The sequence below is a fragment of the Mya arenaria genome, chromosome 1 (assembly GCF_026914265.1).
Source record: "Mya arenaria isolate MELC-2E11 chromosome 1, ASM2691426v1".
NCBI lineage: Eukaryota > Metazoa > Mollusca > Bivalvia > Myida > Myidae > Mya > Mya arenaria.
Window position 1 is genome coordinate 14,875,296 of NC_069122.1, and position 26,672 is coordinate 14,901,967.

General features: G+C 35.1%; 1 protein-coding gene across 1 annotated transcript in view; it reads right to left on the minus strand.

The window, feature by feature from the left end:
• Positions 1-7,899, minus strand: part of LOC128230753 (uncharacterized) — a 44,907-nt gene extending 37,008 nt beyond the window's left edge. Inside the window, exon 1 of the mRNA XM_052943198.1 lies at positions 7,637-7,899. Within this exon, the coding sequence (XP_052799158.1) occupies positions 7,637-7,694 (58 nt within the window). The 5' untranslated portion in view covers positions 7,695-7,899. The remainder of the gene's footprint in view (positions 1-7,636) is intronic.
• Between the last annotated feature and the right edge of the window lie 18,773 nt (positions 7,900-26,672).

Genomic DNA, 26,672 nt, shown 5'->3' on the forward strand with positions numbered 1-26,672 from the left:
TTCAACTACTATATCAAATTACCAGGTATGGCCAATATTCTACCTGACCAGAACTGACCACAACTATTCAATATACAATTCTCTCAAAAATATAACATATATGATAGTAAACAAGTTATGATTATTTTATTGGAATTTTAATTATCATATCAAATATATTTACAATCTATTTTGAATTCTGTGAAATAAACATGACATAGTATTTACATATACATGTATATTTTTCTAACCTCTTGTACAAAATTAATTTATGGACTTTATTTTGAATTCTGTGTTAAAAACATGAATGAAAGATTATTTATATATTCATGTATTTCCACCTTCTTGTACAAAATTAATGTATGATATTGTCACTGCGCATTATAAGACACCTGCGCTAATATTTACAATTTATATAACTATCATTACATACATGGACTATACGGCTGTGTCCACTAATGTCTTGAGTTTAAGACTTGGACTCTGAAGAGATAATTATCAAATGTAACAGAGAACCTAGACCTAAAAAAAATGTTTGTTTTGGGTGACCATACCCTACCTTATAAAAGCTGCTACCTAAGTATTTTTTTGAAAACAAAACAAAACAACAACAACAGTCCTCCTGGCATAAAACAATTTTGTTTTAACATACAGTGTCATTGATTTTTGACAGAGAATAAAGCTCCATAACAACAGCAATATATAATAAACCAGGGCTTTTTCTGCCCATTTTGGGAAAAAGACCCTAGACATTATGGTAAATTTTGCGTCGTGAAAATGCGGAAATTGGAAAATTTTACAGTGAAAAGAAAAAGCTGTCCAGTCTCCTGTGAATTAGGAAATCATTTAATATTAGTTTATTTTCCCTATAAAGGACCCACAATGGCTGAAATATCAATCCTTGGGGTGTAAATATCTATTGCAATAAATCATGACAGATAATATTTCATATCTCTGAATGTGATGAAAATCAATGATTTCTGAGTTCAATTACAAAAAAAACTTCACATCACATAATTTATTAGGATGTTGAAAATGAACCAGTACAGGTAAAAAGAATTTAAAAAAAAAAAAAAAAAAAAAATTTTTTTTTGGATTTGGATTTTTTTCTGAAGATTGGGAAAAATATCTTATATTTTGCTTTGGGAACGGGTCCGATAGTCGGACCCGTAGGTACTATAGAAAAAGCCCTGTAAACAAGTGACATTTGCAAGAAAATGATCTTGACAAAAGGATATATTTGGGAAAAAAAACAAAAAAAATCACTATCTACCCTACCTTGTCATTTTGGTGATGTTACCTCATTTTAGGCCCTATACAGAAAACATGGTTTATTTTTACGAAGGATCTGTACTAGATGTTCTTAACATATTCAATGATTTTCATTACCATTGCTTTATTATGTAAATTTTACAAGGAAATTAGATTTCAACTTTTGAGCCTGGAGTCTCAACTCAAAACTTTTAAAATATGTTGAAATGGGACACAGCATTCAATGTAATGTAATCAAAACAGGACTTAATTAAAAGATGGATTTTATATCATAGCAGCTTTGTTTCAAAGCAAACCACAGGCATCGAAATTACTTTTGGATGAACAAGCCTTATACTATTGGTTGGCATTAATTTTTAGAGATTTCTCTGCTATATAAAATTCAGAATTTGAGCAAGCCCGGAAAACATTTTACCAGTGCAGGGCTTGCAGGCTTGTGTGAATTTTGAGCACTAAAACCTGACCCATGTAATGCTTAAAAATATAGATGAAATAAAAGGCAATTCGCTAATCAATTAGTGGCTAACACACAAAACATTTCTACTTCATATAAATGTTTCCATATCCATCGATGATCATGTACATGACAACACACCACCATCTTCATTTGCATCAAAATGGCCACTAATGATTGGAGCTAAGATAAAATAATTGATCAAGATTTCCATACTTGCATTTTGCAGCCTTTTTTTCATTCATCATTTTATGGCAAGCTTGGGAGATTTTCAGAATCATGATATGCAAGTTTGAAGGGCCAAAATATATTGAGAATGTAACAGTAAGGCATCAATTCTTGAATGTCACAGGTCTTAAACTTAAGAAAATACAAAAAAACAAATGCTGGATTGTTTTCAACCTGCTAAGGTGACTATAAATTAATTGCTAGATTTTCAACCCCACCCTGCCTTTTTTTTTTCTGCTGCCCCTTCAATGTTATTGACTCAAATGAAAATGTTTAATTGGGGTCTGTATTTGAGTATTGGTCTGTTACTGTCCGGAAACAGCGTTTATTCATAACAGCTGGTGCAAATGTAAACATTCACATTTAAAAAAGGAGAATTGTAATGATGGTCTATGTGGTTCGTCTAGAAACACATGTATATGGTCCTTATGCAATTTAAACGAGCATGAACACATATTCAACAGTGAAACAGTTATCTAAGAAAAAGTCATCCCTGTCCCCGTTAAAAAATATCCGGATGAAAATCTAGCAATTAATATCTATTGGCCTTATGTGCCTCATTTTATCAATGCAACAACGGGAACTGCCTTGTACTCATCATTCTGTTGCATACGTGTAGCATGGCAAACACATCTTTACAGCTCAGGCCGTCCGCCATTGCCGCCCTTAGCCAACATCGCTGCCGTTGTCTGCGACACAACACTATCATGTCCACTGTGTAGGACATGTCTTTTCAAATCTTTACAAAACTTGGCAGCAACCCTTATTGGAACAGAATCTCCAAAAACATCTTATAATAAGATATGTGTCATCCCTCTGGAGTTTTAACCTCTAAATTGTCAAAAATGTTACCAATGATTGGCGATCCCAACAAATGTCACATTTGATTCGCAGAATTCAAGTTTCAGATTAAACCAACACTTAAAACAATGGTTTCTTTTGAATGGAGCACTTTAAACAATTTTGTCGCATCACAGGATATTTGGTCTTAAATAGGGACACTCAATTTCGAAAGAAATTCACTGCTGCACTCAGAAATACAACTATTTCATCTTTACGATTAAGTACTACCTCCTTGCAAAGGCCTAAAAAAAAAAATTGTTTGGTTTGCAAAGGGTGAACGAGTGAAAACGCCGAAAAGTGGATTTCGTTAAATTGGATTTCGTGAAAATCCGCCAAGGAAAGTGGTAGGTCCGCGTGGAGTGTACTGTATATATACAATATATAATGTAGAATGTGAGCAAGCCCAAAAAGCATTTTACCAGTTCTGAGCTTGATGGCTTGAGTTAGCATAGACCAATGCTCTTTGCTTTTTTGGGGATTGAACCAGAGACACAACTATTTTCTTTAAGGTCTTTGAATGATTGAACCATCCAGTGTTTCTGCCAGGCCTTTCATAATGGCACGTCAGACCCAATGTGCCTTCTGGCAAGAGGCTAATTACAGTCTGTATTATCAAGGTGATCCATTCGTTCCCCTATTTATGAAGACTAGTGTAGTGTTTGTGGGTAAGAACCAGCCGCCTGGTTAGCTCAGTCATTTATGCACAAGTCAATTGTAACCACGCCCCCAAGTCCGGGGAATAGTGGGGATTTTGACTTTCGGTCCAGCCAAGCCCAGGTAAAATTGGGGACAAACTGCTGGTAAAATCCCCTCAAAATGCCCCCACACCCCAGGGACCCTAGGTAAGGACCATTCCCTGCTTTTTTTGGTGCAAAGACAAAACAAACACATTCTGAAAGGTAAAAACATGGCCCATTTCCCCCGCTATCCCTGGTACATCCCCCACCTGGGGGCTGTGGTTACAATTGACTGGTGCGTAGGTGTGCCATGCTAGTGTCCTGGTGGTCATGAGGTGGTGCACCAAACAGGGTGTACCTTTTTCCCAGGTTTAAATGCTAAGTTTACACTATGTTCCTGGTGGCCACAGCAGCCCCGTTTGCCCGAAACGTATTGCGCTGTGGGATTTTGTCTCCATAAACAAGTTTTGTTAGGTTGTGCTAAGTTTCCTCACATTTTATCAAGGTAACCGTGACAAGCCGTAGGGGCGAAAAAGTGGTTCGTCCAAGGCGCACTAAGGTCCGGGCACGGTCTACCATGGATGCATGTACATTGCGTCCTGGTCCGATACGTTCTGATAGGATCCCTCACGTTGTTCACGTCTTCATCCAGGTCTGATGCGTTTTCCACGTTTTGTCAAGGCCTCCTATGCATCGAACGCGAACACCGCAGAGCTTTGGATTACGTTTGTGTCCACGGTATAAAGAAAATCCCCCAGGCAACAGCAATCACTGTATCAGAATACTTCGACAAGTAAACATGAATTCCCAAGATGAAGAAGATTTTGTGTTTTCACCGCAAATGAAACGTAAAGAAACGGCTATCGTCCACCCTAGCTTGCCGTGAAAACCATGACAAAACGAAGCACAACGTGACAAAACTAGAAAGGAACTTCAGATGCCGGGGATTACATATTATTCCCGCCCCCCTACGGACGATTTATAAGTTGTGTAACGGCCTATTACGTACTGTCACGTGTCATTGCCTTTACCCCGTTTTACAATGACCTATTACGTTTCTCATCCACACCGTGGCTGCCGTGGTAAATTTTTTGACAGTTTAAAATTCTGGCCCGGCATGCACGGCAATAACGGTCTGTCACGTTTGCATATCCCGTTCCCCCGCGCTGTCTTACGTTTATCCCGTTTTCTCCACGGTTGTCTGAAACGGGGCTGCCGTGGCCACCGGGAACATAGTGTAAACGTAGCATAACTGTACTGGTGTCAAAAATTAAAAAAGCATAAGAGCCTGTATTGGCCTAAAGGGACGAGGAGGAGTGTAGTATGTGTGGGTAAAGAAACAGCCGCCTAGCTAACTCTTTCAGTTGGTATGCCGTGTTCAAGGCTTAGTGAAACACACCTAGTGCACTTTTTCTTCCAAATTCACTGTAATGGTGTCAGAAATGTAAAAAGGCAATAGAGCCTGTATCAGCCTTAAAGGTTAACTGGTGAGGAGTGAAGTGTGTGGGGGAGAGAAACAGCTGCGTTGCTTATAGCACCATGGTGTTCCAGTGGTCATGATTCGAGTCCTACACCGCACACACTCCTCCCAGGTTTGCTTCATTTTTATTGACAGACTCAGACAATCAATCTGACAGGTTTTGATGTTTTTAAATCCACACATGCAATACACTTTAGAATTAACTAAGAATTATGTTTATAAATGTCGAAGGTTATCTTTTATCAACTTTGTTCATAAAAATCACACATCAGCATCTTTTATTTATGAGGACTTTTATCTATTTTAAGACCTTTTTTATTTGACTGGCATTTTACTTTTCACTTGTAGTTGACTAGTTCCAAATACACATGTATAAGTAAATAACTAGTCTTCAGACTAACCCCCTTACCCCTGATAAGTAAAAATTGTGGCGGAGAAGCTAGAATTATAACCTGTATACCCAATCGGGTAAATAAGTAAAAAACTGATAGAAAATGAACAAAATCAGAATCTAAAACGAATATACAGTACACTCAACGAGTTAGACCCACTTTCCGTTTCCCTCCGCGGATTTTTGCTATCGCGGACAACAAAATGATTTTATCGACTGTCCGCGTTCCTCGGAGTTTGAATTTAAGGTCCTCGGAGGGTGATCAGTCGACCGAAGAATAACAAACTCGGCGTTCCTCGAAGGGGTTAACTCCGCGAAACTCTGCGGACACTAGATAAGAATCTATGCTAAAGTTATATTTATTTTATTAAAATTTTCTACCGATTACGACGGCTCCAGTAAATTGCTATTATTCTTTTTCCTCTGCCCGTTTTGCATTAAGTTAGCTTACCACAAGAATGCAGTCGTATTTCACTAGTTGCACATGCATTTTATAAACGTGTTTTTGCTAATGACTGATAAACATATTTCTTCCATATTCCTACACATTTTCGGAAAATCAGGAGGTCAAACGCGTTCCAAGTTCACAGCGCATGGTTTTGAAGGCCTTCTTGCCTCGTTTTCTGTGGAAAATTTCATGAAACGTCATAGCTATTTTTAACCACCAAAAATAAATAGTATATTCTACATTGTATTGATCACGCGCTTGACGTCAGAGGTCATGGTTCAGAATCGTGTAAATAGTCGCCTGCTTTATGATGCAATAACTTAGTGGATATACTTTAATGATTCAATGTTTATAATTCAAGACAATATTCAATTGGCGTTTACGGACACAAATACAAATTAAACGTTGGTACATGTAAGAATCTTTTACGCTTAATAATGTGCATAAGCATAAAAATAAATAACTTCTAAACAAGAATGATTTCTTGCTTATCTGATTAGACTCGGAGTTCCGCCGCGGGATCATAAAATCGGACGATTCTCAACGCTATCGTTCATATTAAACTCGGCGGTAAGCCAGCCACTCGGAGGAACTCGGTGGAATTTTAGCGAGGGCAACAGTTTTACCCTCGGAGGAAACCCGCGATCACCGACTTTATCCCTCGGAGTGAGCGAGGAAAGTGGGTTTAACTCGTTGAGTGTACTGTACATCAAAATACATTTGCCTGAAGCTGTCTCAAAATGTATGTTCAGTCCACTCAATGCAGAACTTCCACTTTCTTTGGTACTGAAATATCACCATGAGAGAAAAGTATTCAAATAAATAAAACAAATTAAGATACAGAAGGAGATTCTTATCGGTTTTCCGCAGAGCTTTGCGATGTATGCAACTACGGCAGCGTTTGTCCACTAATCGGCCAAACGGTTGAGAAGTGTAAACACCCAGGAAAGTGGATAGCGTCAAATTAAATTTCATGTCAGTGATGCCGAAAATCCGCAGAGTAAAATAAACGAAAAAAGTGGAAGTTTCGCAAGGATATTAAGTCAATATATATTGACTGGTTCATAAATAATGTCAGTATGTCAGTAACATCAGTAAAATAACACAGCATTATTATTCTACATGTGTTGTCAGTCAATATGTTACCATTTTACAATTTGATTTTTTAACTTTCGCATTAAAACCATAAACACACATGTATAATTATGTATTGATGTTCATTGTATGCTATGTAGAAAGGGCAAACCCAGCTGCATGAACAAATGAAGAAAAAAACAGCTTGATTGCTCAATTTCATCAGACATCAGGGCAAGTTAAAAAGGTTTTTGGCAAGTATGATTTGAAGCAGCTTCCCCATCTGGCAATTTCAGCATTTTTTTCTCAGATTATACATAAATTTGAACGCAATCTTTAAACAAGGGATTTGAGTAACCAGCATTTTTTTTAGATTCATGGATTTCATTATTTGACAACAAGTTTGATTGACTTTAAATCAGTATTTCTCCTATTGGAAATGGATTTCATTGGAATTTGTAATAGAAAAAAATGAAAAAGATGCATCTCAAATCAATAGTTTGTGCTTGACACAAAACAACATTGCAACATAAATGAAAATAATCAATTTCCATGAAAATGCATACCGGACAGCAACAAAAGTGATGTTGTTGACAAATAACTTGAAGGAAAACAAGATTATTGATTGACTAAATTATATGGAAATCCGTGTCAATATCTTGACCCAGTAAAGTTCCATGGCAATTTTTAATAGATTCACCCGAACAATAGAAATTACAAGGAGGGTTTCGTTACGGGAGAGTTCAATTGGACAAAATCTGGAAGAAGTAGGGTCCTAACAGGCTTTTACCTGGAGGAAATGTGTTAGTTTCCACTCTATCTGGGGAAAGCCCCATTTCGGCAGCCATATTCGTTTCACATCGGAAAGCGGCCTCTAGTGGCAGGTTTAAGTTTTTAAGGAATCAGGCTTCATTTTGGTCACTTTGTACAGTTTGATGACTTATGCATCACATGGTTACCATGTCTGACAACTACACGCGTTGTCTTTGGGTTACCATTTGTTTTAATCCATCAATTTTGTTTAGGAATATTTCACTAGCACTTCCAAATGAAAACAAGCACTGATCAGCAATCTCGATTTCGGTTGGTTGGTTAAAGATTACGTCACGGTTGAGAAAATCTGAAGAATTGCTTTCGAACGAAAACGGTGTTTTTTTATTCGAGTTACTTCCCTTCAAATAATTTTTCAATTTCCCGTACAGGTTACATACCACCATTGTCATTTCCTCTATAATTCAATGTGGAATGATTATTTTTAGACAACATTTAAAGGCATTTCGAGCGAATGCAGACTATGATAAACATATATATTCTTAAAGTAAAAGCTTTAAATTACCTTTTAAGCCAATAAAAAGGGGGGTCAAGTTATTCCTAAGAAAACCTCTCCACTTGAAAAACAAACTCTAAAAATTGCACAGTCCGCCATGACAGTTCTTCCAAAATGACCTTTCAACTAAAGGGCAGCAGTTTATGCTAAAATCTCTATTTTAAATGATAAATCAAGCAATAATAGATACTCAAGGTATAAAAGTTTCAGGAATAATGCTTTTTTTGATTTACAGTGTTTGAGCATGTGAAAACATGTTTATCAGTCATAAAAACATTATTTGTTTATTGAGAATTTTCCACACAACGGAAGTACATTTGACGCAATGGTGACGTCATACCTACACCGTCGTACAGACGCAGAGTAATATATTATTACAAAAAAGGAGTTGAAATTATTCACAACGAGCGAGAAATGTGAATTACGAGATACGTGAATCTTTAGAAGATACAAATAGAAAAATCTTGATTTAAAGTCGGGCATATGATAGGAACATTAGCTCAATGATGCACATAACATAACAAAACATAATAATGAGTTGGTGACCTGGGGATAAAAAAAATATAGTTTAAAATAGATAACATTTAGGAAAAAAGTATTTAAAAAAAGAGAATAGATCAATATATAAATAAAAAGTCTGTATTAACCATATGCATATTTAAAAAAAGATTGTAAAATATTGATAACAACAAGAAATTAACCCCTCATAATGTTACACGAGACGGTGTAGTGTTGTATTGTGGGGTGAACCGGCATACCCAGTACCTGAGTTAAGTCAGGTACAGTTAAGTTTCCTTTATTTCACTCATTTCAACGCATACATAGATACTTATGGTAATATCATATCATAAATATTACATATAGAGGCCAACAAGAGATTTTCATACATAAACAGAATCGATTTCTTACATTTCAAAATATTCTTTTGACAATATATTTTTTATAAATTTTAAATTGTAACTGAAATAAATATAAACGGAGATTCAATAAAAATCCTAATAGTTGGAAACAAAATTGCACATGTTCTGAACATGTTAACAGCCATGTCATACAACTATATTGTTTTGTTTTATTTACTGAATTGCTTCAATCATAAAACTATATTTCGTCTATTAGCTGCAGCAAATTGTATGAAAATAAATGTGAGTAAAACATTTTTTTTGGCTAGTTTACTCATCAAAGCAGTTAAATTTTTGCACATTAGTTATTGGATAAATATCGGCCAATCAATAATCATTTAGGCTAACTCTTACCAAAACCAAAGACTTAACCACTTTTATACAATTAATTGGGTGCAATCTTTTATTCAGGACAAACAAATATAGCAATGATATTTATTAGATAAGACATAGTGGTTACATTTTCTTATATATTAATAGGATATTGCTATTGTTAATATACATGTTTTTGTTATTACGTAATTGTTATATCGTCGTACCTTTGTGTCTTGGCCATAAGTAGATAGTTTGTAAATGGCCAGAGGCAACCATACTAAATCGCCAATAAACTCTGCTCTGCTATTTATTGGAAATCCAATTTATACATTTTTCGCTTTTGTTTTCGCCAATATTTTATGCATACCATGTCATTCTACTACTTAAATAATCTATTTAAGAACGACATTGGTATATGAATCATTCATATTATGAATGTTCTATATTTTTAATTGTTCTTAAATCACATGCGATACTTACTGTTTATGTAATTTTTTCTAGCCTTTTCCTGTCTTTCATAAAATATGTCCATTTTGTATTATATCCGATCGAAGCATGTATTGTATTGGTTCATACGAATACGGAAATACGAATACGAATAATTCATTTCGTAATACAAAGCTTACAGGATTATATGATGACATATCCACAAATTCAATTAACATTATAAATACACATGCAACAACTTTATATATATATATATATATAACTCCACATATATATATATATGGAGCATGAATAAACACACATGTATACAATACAATTTTGCAATACAATTTAACTTAATACATACACGTACTGACTTTAGACAAGTGCACATTCGGAGAATGCACAAACTATACACAGATTGATAATAAGATTATTTCACAATCGGAAATAAGTATAAGCATTCAATCACGGGGTTATTACTAACAATACATATTAAAGCTGCACTCTCACAGATTGAATGTTTTGACAACTTTTTTATTCTTTGTCTTGGAATGAGCCATTTTTGCAAAAAATCCATGGAAACCAGTGATATAAGACTGCTTACAAAAAATCATATCGCAGATTTTTATGTTTAAGTTCAAATCTTAATGTTTTATGCATTTTTCTTAAACCGTTAGTAACGGTCGGTTTAAGCTATAAAACATTACCTTTCGAACAGAAATATGCAAATCTGCGATCTCGGATATTTTGTCAGCAAAATTTGATAATTTGTTTGCAGATATTTACGCAAAAAAATGCTCTTTCAAAGACAAAAAATTTAAAAAAGTTGTAAACACGGTTAATATGTGAGAGTGCAGCTTTAAAGATATAATAATTTATTGATCCTTCAGAAACGGAGGAATAAAAGGTGATATAATATATTATATATGTATATATATATGCCGCAATTTTAATGAACTTGCATACAATCATGACTGAGGGGCGGGGGTCAAATACTGCCGCACCCCACCCACCCCCACACCCACTAGAAATTTGACACCAAGTTTAAACTTTTGTATATAAATATGACCCCTCGTCCCCACATAGAGATGACTTCTATAGATACACGTGAAAAGGACCAATCATCCCCACAGACTTCATAAATTATCTAATAATTAGTTCATCTCCTTTATATGTCAATAACATAAGTCGATCACTGCATAGTATACTTGTAATGTTGATATACTTAGATGAAAATGTACCACAAAAAACTGTAACGTTTTCTTGTAATAAAATACCTTCTGTACTGTTCAACATATCAATCTAGTATTCAAGCTACAGACAAAATTGCATTAATTAACACTTACTGAGTAGGGAGCCAACGAATTCGATACGATTTTCACTAGTAGAAAGATGATAATTTTTCAGCCAGTTATTGTCCTATCATTTTAATTGGCTTTATAGCCAACAGCCGTTTTATTATATGTTACGGTGATTTTCCTTTTCAAATTAATTATGGGAACGCTAGAGAAACATATGTATTATTATTTATACGAATAATGAGCATAAGTGTAATATAATGTTATATAAATAAGACGTGGCATGCATTATATACATGAATTTACATATTACGCAAGCTATATTAAAAAAGGAAAATATACAACAATAAAAAAGAGCTGTTTATGGCTAGGCATGCTGGTTAAGTATCAAATACAAGCTGTGTTTTGTTGCACATATGTTATCAGATGTTATATACATTAACTGATAAAAATCTAAAGTTTATGAGATAATTTATCAATATGAATACTTTCATACTACTACTACTACTGCTACTGCTACTGCTACTGCTACTGCTACTGCTACAACTGCTACTGCTACTGCTACTGCTACCGCTACCGCTACTGCTACTGCTGGTGCTGGTGCTGGTGCTGCTGCTGCTGCTGCTCCTCCTCGCCCTCCTGCTCCTCCTACTACTACTACTACTACTACTACTACTACTACTACTACTACTACTACTACTACTACTACTACTACTACTACTACTACTACTACTACTACTACTACTGATCCTGCTGCTGATACTACTACTACTACCACGACGACGACTACGACTACTACTACTACTACGACTATTACTACAGCTGCTACTACAGCGGCTACTACAGCTGCTACTGTTGCTGCTGATGCTGCCCCCCCCCCCCACACTCCCATTGCTACTACTAGTATAACTGCTATTTGCTCTTTAGGTGGGCTATAAACTGAAAGGCTGTACTGTAGGTAGGATCTCAATCTTGGATTATATTCAAATATGACATGCTTCAGTAAGCCCATTCAGTCTGTTGGCTCAATTTCAACGCTCAAAGTTAAATTAAAATTGAATATCGAATACGGTACCAGGAAGTAAAACGCTGTTCATTTGACTTCCTCGTTACCAATGTATAGGTTGTTTCGCAACTGCATGACTGTCTTTTTTTGGATAAAGTTGCGCAATTCCGTGTAGAAGTACAACACAATGTGGTGTAAATGTAAACACTAAAAAGTAGATATAGTAGATCCAGCATGTTCGGTAATATTTTTAAATCACAAACATTAAACTTCAAAACCTATAAAGATGAATTGGTATAACAATGCTTGGATTCACTGTCATGTGTCAATAAAACGAGGAAACACAAATGTAACGCACAGTAACTACCGAATGACTCGACAAGGCAGACCAATGACTTCGAGATTGATCGTTTTAACGCAAAATCCAACCTAACGTCATGTTGATGTCATAATTTGATGTAGGATTGACGTCAGATTATGACCTTATTTTGACATGAAAATCAAAAGTGAATTTGTAGTTGGTTTTACACATCCTTTTCCGTTTTACTTTTCCTCAAAATATCATTCTGTTAGCTGTCATTCTCTTTTCACGCCTTTTATCCTCCATGTTCATTCTCTCCTCTCCACCACTTTTTTATTTAATCTTCCCTTCATTGCCTCACCTCTTACTATTTTTCTTCTGTCTTTCCTCACCACCCTCTTGCTTCATTCTGAATATCATTCCTTCTCATTTCCTTCTCTCTTATTTATTTATTCCTTAAACGTGTCTCCCTTTTTCTCCTATCCCCTCTCCTCTCCGCTTAATTTACTTGTCTGCCCGTTTTTACCATTTTCACTCACTCAATGTTCTTCCTTTGACATATCCCATTTCCCTATTCATTATCTCCATTTTGTCTCTCCCATATCTTTTTTCCCTATTCATTATCTCCAATTTTGTCCCTCCCATATCTCTTTTCCCTATTCATTATCTCCCCTTTTGTCTCTCCCATATCTCTTTTCCCTATTCATTATCTCCCCTTTTGTATCTCCAATTTTCCTTTCCCTATTCCTTATCTCTCATTTCTTCTCTCCCATATTTATATATAACGAATTCAATCGCCCCCATTCCCCTTTCTCTTGTGTATTTATAACAATTACGTGTCTACCCTTTCTTTCTCTCCCATTTCATCGGCTATTTTATATCCCTTCCCTCTTTTACATTGGCATCTTTAGCAATTGATTTTTTCACTGTAGCCTTTTCCTTCCCTATTTTTTTTCTCTCTCATTTCATTCCTCTCACTCCCGATCACATATTGTTCTATCCCATTTACTCTTTCCTAGTATTCTCTACCATACCATTTTCTTTCCTTTCATTTTTTCCTACTCCCCCTTTTCCACCCACCGTGCCTTTTCTTATTACATTCAATTTGGCTAATGGTGCGATATTTACAGACAGATTATCAAATTAATAATAAAAGTCCCAGTAAAGTACAAAATTGGGTACAAGAAAATCCTGCATTAAAGTTAAAATATTATATACTAGTATGTTTTGCTGGAATTCCTTTTTGGAGATTGCTCGATTCTTGCTCCGGTATTGAGGTTTGGTTTTGCATGGGTTCAACGTAATAAAGAAAGCTAACTGAATCCATTAACTTATAACACTTCCAGTAAACAAGCCTCTACATACATGGTATCAAGTACTGGTTTTGTGCCGCACTAAATGGGGCATCTAGCGTCTTTATAAAATTACAATTGTAGTCATCAAGCCTCCCCAGACACGGTTTCCAGGACTGGTTTTGTGCCGTACTAAAGGGGGCATCTAGCGTCCTTACGAAATTACACTTCTAGTAAACAAGTCTCCCCAGACACGGTATCCAGGACTGGATTTGTGCCGTTCTAAAGGGGGCATCTAGCGTCCTTATGAAATAACACTTGTAGTAAACAAGCCTCCCAGACACGGTATCCAGGGTTGGGTTTGTGCCGTACTAAAGGGGGCATCTAGCGTCCTTACGAAATTACACTTCTAGTAAACAAACCTCCCCAGACACGGTTTCCAGGACTGGTTTTGTGCCGCACTAAAGGGGAAATATAGCGTCCTTATGAAATTATACTTCTAGTAAACAAACCTCCCCAGACACGGTTTCCAGGGCTGGTTTTGTGCCGCACTAAAGGGGCATCTAGAGTCCTTATGAAATTACACTTGTAGTAAACAAACCTCCCAGACACGGTATCCACGGTTGATTTTGTGCCGTACTAAAGGGGGCATCTAGCGTCCTTATGAGAATACACTTGTAGTAAACAAGCCTCCCTAGACACGGTATCCAGGCCTGGTTTTGTGCCGCACTTAAGGGGGCATCTAGCGTCTTTATGAAATCAATATTTTTGTTCAGATCGTTTCTTGGTATATCTGTGTTAGGAGATATTTGAAGTTCATTTTAAGCAAGACTGGAAAGCTGGCATCATACAGGTTACCACCAGACAAGATTGCCATCATTTTTTGAGCCCATTTCTAGTCTTACTTATATAACAAAAACAATGTAAAAAATGTATTGACTTTTATGTTTGAAGTAAGTTTTTTTTACATCTTTCAAGCTTTTTCATTAAATATACTACCTATCAAGGTCACCAAAGGTAAAGCTGAATGACGTTTTAAGGTTGAAGTGTGAACAGGTACTAAAACATCTTCTTTTAAAAGTGTTTTGCATATAATTGTTTTTAATCGTTAACAAACTATTGCTATTTTCCATTTAAAAGTCACAGTTCTTTAACATATGAGCGTTTTCCATCAGAACATTGAACATTGATACTTCCGACTGAATGGGCTAACATGGAATTCACACAAATAGTATGAAGCATGAAGCTTGTTAAGCACTGGATCAGCTTAAGTATGGGAAATTATGGTTAACTTGACTTTTATAAAGTATTTTTATGGGAAAACGGAAATATATGGTTAAAAGTTATGTGATTTTAATAATGTTATGAATTTTTTAAATGAAATCCAGTCCAACATAATGAAGTAATAAATAACACAGTCGATATTGGTTATATTTGCTATTTCAAAATTCCAAATATGAGTTTGAACATAATTTTGAATTGCTTAGTTTTATATACATTGTATCATTATGAAGTGCATTAAAAACCATTAAGGTACATATTTTGAAGTGGAACTGTTACAATGTGAAATGATAGCTTCTTGGGAAAAATATGTTTTGGTGAATGCCTTTGGTAATAATGTGTTGGGGTGACACCTAGTTGCTATTATGAAAGCTTAAAACTTTTTACCGTTAAGTTACTAAGCATACGAATACCGAGGACCTAACCCATTACCTTACTAGAACAACTTTTGTAAGCAAACACAAATTCATTTAAAAAGAAACAAACGCTGAACAGGTGGCCTTGAACTTGACATTGCTAAAGTTAATAGTATATGTTAACATGAAGGACATTGTGAAATGGATACACCAAACGCTGCTGTACTATTGAGTGTTGCACTAAATCTATTACAATTTGTCGAACGAGCAATATTGTGACGATCTTTGGCACGTTGTAATGTTATGAAACCTGATAGCGTCTTAATACAAAGCTGAAAGCTTAAAAATACCCTAAAATATCATTTTAAACGAAAAAACTAAGAATAACAATTATGCCCAAAATTAAAACAAATTAAACATAAAAACATTCAAAACGAAAAAAAAATGTATGAAGGAAAATTCAGGCAATATCTAAATTTGAGGTATTTTTCGTACTTTAACTTTGAAATAACAATGACTTTGACCTTGAAGTGGCTACTTTTGAGGACTACGCTAAAGCTAGCACAATTTGCCATACGACCCTCATAGCAACCTCGTGACCACATTTGGCAAGTCACAACGGTATGAAACCTTGGCGTCCTAAAACAAATCTGAAAGCTTTACCCTAAAATATCGTTTTTAAATGAAAAATTATAGTATTTACAATCCTGCCGGAACGATTAAGTACTAAAGATCAATACATTTTGAAAGAAATGAATGCAGGAATATACCTGCAATATTTTTGAGGTCGTACTTTAACCTTGAAAAGACATTGATCTTGACCTTGAAGTGTTACACTAAAACTAGTCCGAGTTCCCATAAGACTCTTATAGCAACCTTGTGACGACATTTTGCACGTTTTTATGGTATGAAACCTTGGCGTTTCAAAACAAGTCTGAAAGCCTCACGGTCCGTGTATATACCGTCTTTCCGTTTTCGTGTTTTACAAGTGAAATTAAAAAACGAAAAAGGAACATACAAATCCTTTTGAATTTTTCTGTCCTCGCCATGTGTTGGTTATTTATGACACAAGTTTCATATACTGCAGGCCTTGCCAAACAGTTCGGTATATAACTTTGCTTGTTCTACTTTTGTTGCATTCTTACCACAAACTACACATATTGTCACTTCACTATTAAAGCGTATAAGGGGTTAATCATACAGATGGTAGATAACCTTTAAATGACCTTCTTAGCGAACAATTTAAACGATTCACACATAACATTAGGTCAATAGCTATTAATGAAAACATTAAAATTATAAAAAAAAACTTTAAAAACTATTGCTTGTTTCATAATATTACAAGAAGAACATTTCCTGCAAAATCAGAACAAGGTGGTGGTACGTAAATGGCTCGTGTATTTTACCAGTAAATATTATGCGGTCCTCTTTTGTTCTGTTCTTTTTGACTGTTCTGATGGGAAATTATTATATATCGTAGAACTAAGCTCTTTTAATGGGATATTGCATTACTTTGTAAATGATTAAAACAATCATAGGTAAATTACTGATGTTTTAACACTTTTTCACATATCGTCCTTTAAAATGAAATTGACATTGATCTTTGATGACCTTAATGGACAGTAAGTTAAAAAGAATGGCATCTATACAAAACTTACTTTAAACATTTAAGTCGAGTCACGTTTTTATGAAATAGTTATAGTTAATATAGTTAGCCTAGTCATGGGCTCAACGGCGGCCATCTAGGTTGTTGTCTTGGTTTCCATGGTAACCTGCATGATGCCACCTGCCCACCCTCGCTAAAAATGAACTTTAGAAATCACCCAACACAAATGTACCAGGAAACGCTCTGCACAAAAAACGCTCACAAAAACCACTAGGGACTAGACTACATAGACAAAAAGGAGTCCCGGAGGCAGCTAATTGTCACAGGTATTCTGGGGCTTGTGAATTATTTCAGGATAACAATAGAAGACACTTTCATTCTTTTAAATTTTACATTAATGTATATTTCTATCACAATCGAAACTATTTATTTTTCTTTCATACTTTTATCAGTGAAATAACTTGTCTTTAAATAAAAGTTTGTACCTCACATCTGAAACATAAAAATACAATATTAAATAAATGCGATATTTATTACGATATTAAATACGATAATTTGAATATATAGCACATATTGGCTTTTTAGATAGTCATAACACTGATAATGGTTTTAGTTTGAAGAACATCGTAGATAAGTAAAACATAAAGCCAAGTATACCAATCTACGCCCGCCGTCCGTAAAGGTATCATGTATCGTGTTTCATGTTTCAGATATGGTTTACGCTCAAAGTGGATACAAGTGAATTGAGGTAAACATGAAGCGTATTGAAATACGATACACTATATTATAAGGAAACTGGAAATGATAAACTAGCTACGAACTTTACATTACTTTAGGCAAACATGAATCCAACCATAACATTTTATTTATCAATGAAATTGTTCACAAGATTGTGAGCCAGCATCTCAAATTGGTTTTACTTAAATTTTAGCACATTCCCAGTCATAAAACATATTGTTATGAATTCTAAAACATGTTTTATAATAATACGCATTGAATATTTTGCAGTTTATCAAATATCACTATATGATATATATGTCGTGCGATATCACTATCCGAGGGGTACAAAGTATCCTGGAACGATATGGTAGTTGTACGAAGTCTTCGTGAATTGTTATGTGGAACCATAGACTTGCACCCGTAGACACAGTGTCATTTAAGACATCGCTTTGACACAGTTAAAGACGAACGAAATACTGTGTTTTGTTACATAAAATATTGATATTCTAATACATGAATTTGAAAGTAATCATTTAAGCTCAATTGCTTAAACTACTTATCACTGACATGATCAAGACCAGTTCTGTTGCTTTGTGGTATTTGCATCAAACAAGTTCACCCGTGAACCATGAGTATACATTCTGCCACAGACAATTGGTATACCATAAAGTTTATGGGGGTTGTTAGTTTAGTTTAGTTTAGTAGTAGTTTGGGTAGTTATGCGCCGGGCTATAAATGCAATTAATAACTTAATTTTAATGGGATAAAACTAATAATGTCGTTACACTTTGCAACGGGTTAGTTATGCCATTACAAAATGTTACGGGAAAGTTATGCCATTACGCATTTTAGAGGCATATTATTTAATTACAAATCGTAGCGGGTTAGTTATGTCATTGTAAATTGAAGCAGGGTAGTTAAACCATCACAGAAACACAATCTCACTCCACTCCCCCTCCGTCTGTTAGCGGCGATATGATCTCGATATACGATAACTTGCTTAGGAAATGTAAAATGTTCACATATATTCATGTTCAATACTGCCAAACAATCTAAAGTACAGCATACACGAATTGACGTCCATTAATCAATCATCGTCGTAAGTATTAAAAGCAACTGTCCGGAAATTAGAGAAGGTCGTTGTGAATTAATAATAAATACTAAAGGCTATCTGCCCAGCGAGGCCTTTCGGTGGCACCTGTCACGTTCCTGTGGTAGTTTTAATGAGTGCAACAGAACATTTTTTTCCTGGGGTATATTGCTTTGCACATGTCGGTCAATCAATCGGTCGGTATACCAAATCTATTCCGATCAATAATTTGGTAGGGTGGTTGGTCATGATCAGCTGTCCTCTATTGATTTGAGGTCAGTAGGTCAACTTTCGCGGTCGTGGTGTCCTTGAACAGAAACGCCTGTTCAATTTCTAATTAAAATATGCTTGGGTCTACGACCCTTCGCACTTGATAGGGAGGTTGGTTATGACAAGCAGATGACCCCTAATGAGTCTAGTTCATTTGGTCAAAGGCTTATAAGGCGCTCGAGTATAATATTAATAACTCGGGGATTGGGTGCCATAACTATCACTACTTTATGTGTATCTTTAAACTTTGAAGGGATGTTAACCTTAAATTTCCACAGTCACATTTCATGCGAATTCCCTATTTGGCTGCCATTAGAGAGAAGAGGGGGCATACATGTTTTACCACACACTCATGATAACAATGAAATATTTATCGGGCATCATCGTTTAGGTCCGGAATCTTTACCGGCGATGTTTATATACCGATTTTGCAAAAAAATGAATGGAAATCACACAGATAGGCTAAGTATTCTGCCACTAGACCAGGGTATACTACTGCTTGGTACATGTCTACAAATTAATTTTGTTGAAATGTTACTTTTCTGATGCAGTTGTCATTAACTGTTTTGTTGCATCTTCCCAAATGGCAGGTACTGTCAGCACCAAGTCAATGTCGACTGAGCGCATGTGCTCTTAACGCTGAGGCGTGCAAATGGTCATTCAAGAACTTTTTAGCGGCTGCAAACACATCTAACGCTTACATTTTCTGGCCTTGTTCGTCATCAAATTTAGTATTTCGTACTAGCCACTGCAATTGAAAATTTACATGTTTTCATCAAACTAGTTATACATCCATAGTAAACTTTATATAAGAGAAAAATAAAGAGTTAAGCCAATATAAAGGCACATGCAACTCGGGTCATGTCGCCATATAACAAGGATACCATAACACTTGTTGGCTCATATATTACTTTTTTAACAAAGTACTAGATAATGTTCGAGTGCGGTTGTAATCCGATTTATTAGCGTCATATCAATTATTTTTCAAAACTATCATCGACTTATACGTTTTTATTTGCGCGTTTTAATTCAATTACAATACTATCAAGCATAGCCAGTGTTTTCGAATTGCCATATGCTGCAAATCGAAATGATTTGTACCTACAGCCATTACATTTTTATCACTATACAACGCTTGTGCGTGCATTCCCTTCGTTTTAACTAGTTGAAAACTTGATAGTACACCATGTCGCATTCGATGCCTGAATTTCTTGGTATTCAACATTCTTCATATGTTATTTCTTCTTTGAGCTTCTGTCGCAAGTGCATTATCTGTTAAGGAGGGTCGTTATTGTTTACCATCATTTATTTAGCGGTAAACTTTCATCTAAGTGTGAGTTGGTTAAGCAGTTGACACGTGCTCAATGTAAATTAAGTGTGTAAAGTCAGCGGTAACAAGTAGATTACAAGAGAAGCCAAACAAGTCGATGAGAGCACAAGAACACCAGCGTCCGAGCGGCAACTCTGTGATGAGAAAATGTCTGCTGTATATTAATGGTGAATGAATTATAAAGGAAGAGATGCTCATTTTTTATGTTTTGGTTACTTCTCAAATCCGTAGAATATATACTATTGTTAGCACTGATCTTTCTTACATTTGAATTCACTATATTATTTTTCATTTATTACGTTGTAATGGTATGGAACATTTGTGTCCTAAAACAAGTATAAACGCTTGACACTAAAATATCATTTTGAAAATGATAACACATGTAAATTTACAATTCTGTCCATGATATTTAACAATAAACATAAACAAATTTAAAAAAAGAAATATGTATGAAAATACTGACAATATCTAATTATCAGGTATTTTTCGTCCTTTAATCTTGAAATGACATTGACCTTGAGGTGATCAATGGTATATGTCAATTTGAAGTATATTATGAGAGAAATAGTATCCATGTGCATATTCAATCAATGCTTTAATGCAAGTTTCAGCATTCAAATATTTCATTTTAGCTTAATTTGCAATTCATGATGGCTATCTTGGACCAGTTTCATATACTAAAGGCTTTGCCAAACATTTAGGTATATAACATTGCTTTTTCTACATTTGTTGCCATTCTTACCGCAAACTCCACTGATTGTCACGTCATTATTAATGCACTTTAGGGGTTAATCATACAGGTGGCAAATGACGTTTAAAGCGAACCATTTTAAACAATCACATATGACCACAGGTCAATAAATATTTATGAAAACATTCAAATTCTAAATAACCTTTAAAGAACATTATTTGTACAATAATTGATAATAAGAACATTTTCTGAAAATCAAAATAAAGTGGTGGTACAAATTTGGCTGTTGTATCTTACCAGTCAATCTTATGCGGTCATCTTTTGTATATTTCTGATCGGAAGTGAGTATATATCGTAGAACTAAGCGCTTTTAATGGGATATTGCATTAGTTTGTAATGATTTAAACAATCTTAGGTAAATTACTGATGTTTTATCACTTTTTCACAGACCTTTAAAATGACATTGAAGTTTTGATGACCTTCACGGACAATAAGTTTAAAGAATGGCATCTGTACATAACTTACTGCAAATACTAAAGTTAAGTAATGTTTTTTTTATGGTTTTTTTATAGTTATACTAATTATAGTAAGACACCCCAACACAAATGAACCAAGAAACGCTTTGCACAAAAATGCTCACAAAAACCACTAGGGACTAGACTACATAGACAAAAAGGAGCCCCGGAGGCAGCTAATTGTCACAGGTATTCTGGGGCTAGTGAATAATTTCAGGATAACAATAGAAGACACTTGTATTTTTTTTTTTAATTTTACATAAAGCTATATTTCTATCACAATAGAAACTAATTATTTTTCTTTCATACTTTTATCAGTGAAATAAGTTGTATTTTATCAAAATTTTGTTCCTCACATCTGAAACATAAAATTATGATATTAAAAATGATAATTCGAATAGATAGCATATTTAGGCTTTTTAAATAGTCATAACATTTAGTTATTTTTTTTTATTTTATTTTTGGCAAAAAATCATTTTTATTTTTTATAGAGCACTGATAATGGTTTTAGTTTGAAGAACATCGTAGATAAGTAAAACATAAAGCCAAGTATACCAGTCTACGCCCGCCGTCCGTAAAAGTATCATGTATACCACGTGATAAATTACGTCATATATGCTACATCAGAAGGCAACATTTTGTTTAAAATGAAGACTAAATCAAAGATAACTTTTCTTTTACAAAACCATTCAAAGGGCAGTCTACGGTGCTTAAGGAGCCCCGCCTTCGATTTATTGCCGGAGTTTGAAAAGGTGATTAGTTTCATCAAACATTAATCAAAACAGAACATATTATTTATCAGTGAAGTTCTTCACAAGATTCAGAGCCAGCATCTGAAATGGTTTTTACTTAAATTTTAGCACATTCCCAGTCATAAAACATCTAGCTATTAATACATTTTTCTAAAACATGTTTTATAATGATAAGCATTGAATATTTTACAGCATATCAAATATCACTATATGAGATATGTGTCGTACGATATCACCGAGGGGTATGAAGTGTCCTGGTACGATATGGTAGTTGCACGTAGTCTCCTTGATTTGTTATCGAAACCCTCGACCTGCACACGTAGACACAGTGTTATTTAAGACATGGCTTTTACACAGTTGAAGTCGAACGAAATACTGTGTATTGTTACATAACTTACTGTAATTATAATAAATGAATTTGTTTTAGCTCAATTGCTTAAACAACTAATCACTGACAATATTAAGACCGGTTCTGTTGCTTTGTGGTATTTGCATCAAACAAGTTCACTCGTGAACCATGAGTATACATTCTTCCCCAGACAATCTGTATACCACAAAGCTTATGGGGGGGTTTTCTACTATGTGTTTGTCTCAACTTGTTGAATAAGTGGACCCAATAACCCTAAAACACCGCCAATATTATTAAGCAGCTCACTTTTAAAATACCAATTGTATAAAGACAGGGATATTTTTGTCTTATTTAATTATAGGTAGGTAGTTATGCGCCGGGCTATAAATGCAATTAAATACTTTATTGTAACGGAGTAAAACTAATACTGTTGTTACACTTTGCAGCGGGTTAGTTATGTCATTACAAAATGTTACGGGAAAGTTATGCCATTACGCATTTTAGAGGCAAAGTTATTTAATTACAAATGTAGCGGGTTAGTTAGGTCACTGTTAATTGAAGCGAGATAGTTAAAACATCACAGAAGCACAATCTCGACTCACTTCCACTCCGTCTGCTATCTACAATATGTCCTAATAATACGATAACTTGCTTAGGAACTGTATAGACATTTACTTTCTGGTCCGTCGGAAACAAGGATTCGTGAGTCAGTGCTAGATGTTTTTGGCAGTGTTGCACCTATCACAACTATCAATGGTTTTTGTTTTAACTGAGACTGCCATTTTCATCATATTTCAGAATGAATCTATTCAGGTACAAAGGATACTTAACAAACCTCATTAAATTGATGACAGTTATTAAACAATCATCAGCTGCGCGGCAGAACAATTGGCATTCGACAGTCATTAAACAATCATCAGCTGCGCGGCAGAAAAAATGGCATTCGACAGTCATTAAACAATCATCAGCTGCGCGGCAGAACAATTGGCATTCGACAGTCATTAAACAATCATCAGCTGCGCGGTAGAACAATTGGCATTCGACAGTTATTAAACAATCATCAGCTGCGCGGTAGAACAATTAGCATTCGACAGTCATTAAACAATCAACAGCTGCGCGGTAGAACAATTGGAATTCGTTCATAATGTTTTTCCAACCATAGGTAGCAATAAAAACGTAAAAAATTAATTTAATGCGGTATATTAAAGTGATATATCATTTTAAAGGTTACGTCATTACAAACTCAAATATTTTTTCAAAATTCATCAATTTTTGACAGAATTATGACCCTTTTAATTATACATTTTTATCAATTCTTCTGCCAAAATAGGTCAAATTCAAAACTTCGGAATTTAAATGAAATAAATAATGTCAAACAACACATTTTGTTTATTTTCTATAAATTTAATACACATTCCTTAATATCAGAACCTAAACAATGTTTTAAGCAAATTATTTCACTTTAAAAAAATACTAGTTTTACGAAACTCCTCGTAACATAAGAGTGATTGCACATAGTCGGGCATTAGGATTGATCAATGGGTCAAAGTTCAAGGTCGTCGTGACCTTTCTATTTCAGGAAACTAAATCCTGGCAAATTTTTCTCTAACAATATGTAAAATGTTCACCTGTATTCATGTTCAAAACTGGAAAACTACCTTATTTAAAAGTACAGCATGCATGTACACGAATTGACATCAGCTCTATCTGTTTGAGACTTTTCATCTTTGCATTCATACTTTGTTCTGTAAAATTGTCATCAATTCCCAAATGCATTGGAGAGTAGGGAAGGTCGTCATGAGAATACGCTAGATACAAACGGTTATCTTTTCATATAGGCACCAAAACGAATGTCTCTCTGTCCAACAAAGCCTGTCGTGGGCATTTGTCATGTTCCCGTGACAGTTTTTGTTTCGAGTGTAACAGTAAATGTTTTCCTCAAATGTTGTTTAAAACAACATATACTGTAATTGGGAACAGATATGCCCCTCGTAGAAGCGAGGGTATATTGCCTTGCTAATGTCGTTCAATAGGCCGGTCGGTAGACCAAATATTGTCCGAACAATAATTTGGAAGGGAGGTTGGTCATGACCAGCTGTCGCATTTTACTTTTGAGGGCAATTGGTCAAAGGTCTTGGTCGTAGTGACCTTAAACACAAGTTTGTCCAATTTGTTTAGTTAATAGTTAAAATATTTGGTCCTACTGTCCTCACTCTGGTTACTTATGGCCTGCATATTACCACTATTAAGGTTGAGGTCGCCAGAAGGTCATGGTCAAAGGCTAAAGCGCTCGAGTATACTCTCAATAACTTGGGTTGTGAGAGATACTAAACGGAAGTGGGACTCAGAAAAAAACATGTTCAGTTACTTCTCAATTTTGTAGAATGTATACTATTGTTATCACTGTACATTGATATATTGTTTGAAAATAGTTTTCTTCTTAAAAAAACAATCCGTTGTTTGTGAACATTTATAAGTTTTTAGTGTTTTTTTTTTGTTGTTGTTTTTTTCAAAATATACAATAAAGCACTCTTTTACGGTATCACTTTGCTTAATTGTCGAGAGAATCAATGAAAAGTATTGAACAATCTATCGACTATCAAAATTCTCCTTTCTTATTGTCTGTACTTGCACTATTAAGTGTTGTATTTTGGTAGATGCGGCAATCAAGTTTTCGATTTGTGAACGAAAAACGTAAAGAACGAAAAGCGCTCGAATATTAGCATCGGTGGCGATACATGCAGCAACGCCGACGGCTAAACACATCATTACATCAACGGACATTACATGAGGAGTGATTGAAACGGAGCTGGATATTATAATGGTAAACAAGGAAAACACTGGCTAATTTTCGAATTGCATGACATCCGGACATACACATGAACTACTGGAAGTGGTTTCGGAAAGACCCCCTGCAATTGTACCATGCCCAGTGTAAAACGCCAATTCAGGCATAACAGGTTCAAGTACCATATTACAGACAATTTCAAAGATTGACTGCTGCGGAGCTGATGCTCCGGCCGGTATTCATATCTTTTGTCACATTCATAATATAAGTATCTCAATGATCACCTGACATAATTCCTTTATAAACAATTTTATCATTGAAGTTATCTAAGATTTATTAAAGAAACATAAAACACTTTCTTTAATTTTGACAAACCAAGATAAATTTTGTTTGGAATTTTTTTTCCACTTGGGGTTAGTTCGTGGAAATTGCTCATAACATTTTAATTTTTATTCTAATACATCTGAAAATGTATTATCCACAAGATAAATTTATTTAGAGATGAAATATGAAGCGAATTAATAATCGGCCTACAATAGCATCAATAAACGGCATCCTTGGCAACGCAACAGGTCCAAGTCGGCGCACGCCAAAATGTGTATACTTTTTATCATTTATTCACCTTAAGTAGTGCAATTTGTACACTGAACATTCTTAGCGGCAACAATCCGCGCAAATCTTGCATGTTCAATGTCAACGTCATTACGTCATTTCCAAAAAAATCAACGTTGTTTACTACATCAGGTTTGATAATAGCAGCGTGTTTATTTGAACAGTCAAGGAAACCAAACCAGCGTCATGACGTCAACTGGAGACGTTGAATTACGGCTCGTCATTAAATTTTGTGTCGGAATGGGAATGACTCCATTTGAAACGATTTAACCGATGAAAACGAGCTATTTTTTACAGAAGTCTGAACAGGCATTCGTCTACAAATGGCACAACAGATTTAAAAAGGGTAGGAAGTGATTGAAGACAATAAGAGAGAAGATCGATTCGGTATTGATTCCTAGTATTCAAGAAAAGTGAGGGGTATCATCCGGAACGACAGACGAAAAATGTTGAAACAGATTGCCAGTCGACAAAAAGTAAAAGTAAAGGTCATAAATGAATGAAAATTTATTAACTCATGTAGATTATTTATTCCAATTAGACATCGTACAAGACATGTGAAGTTTCTGCATCTGGGTTGTTTTGTGGGTGATTTCAGG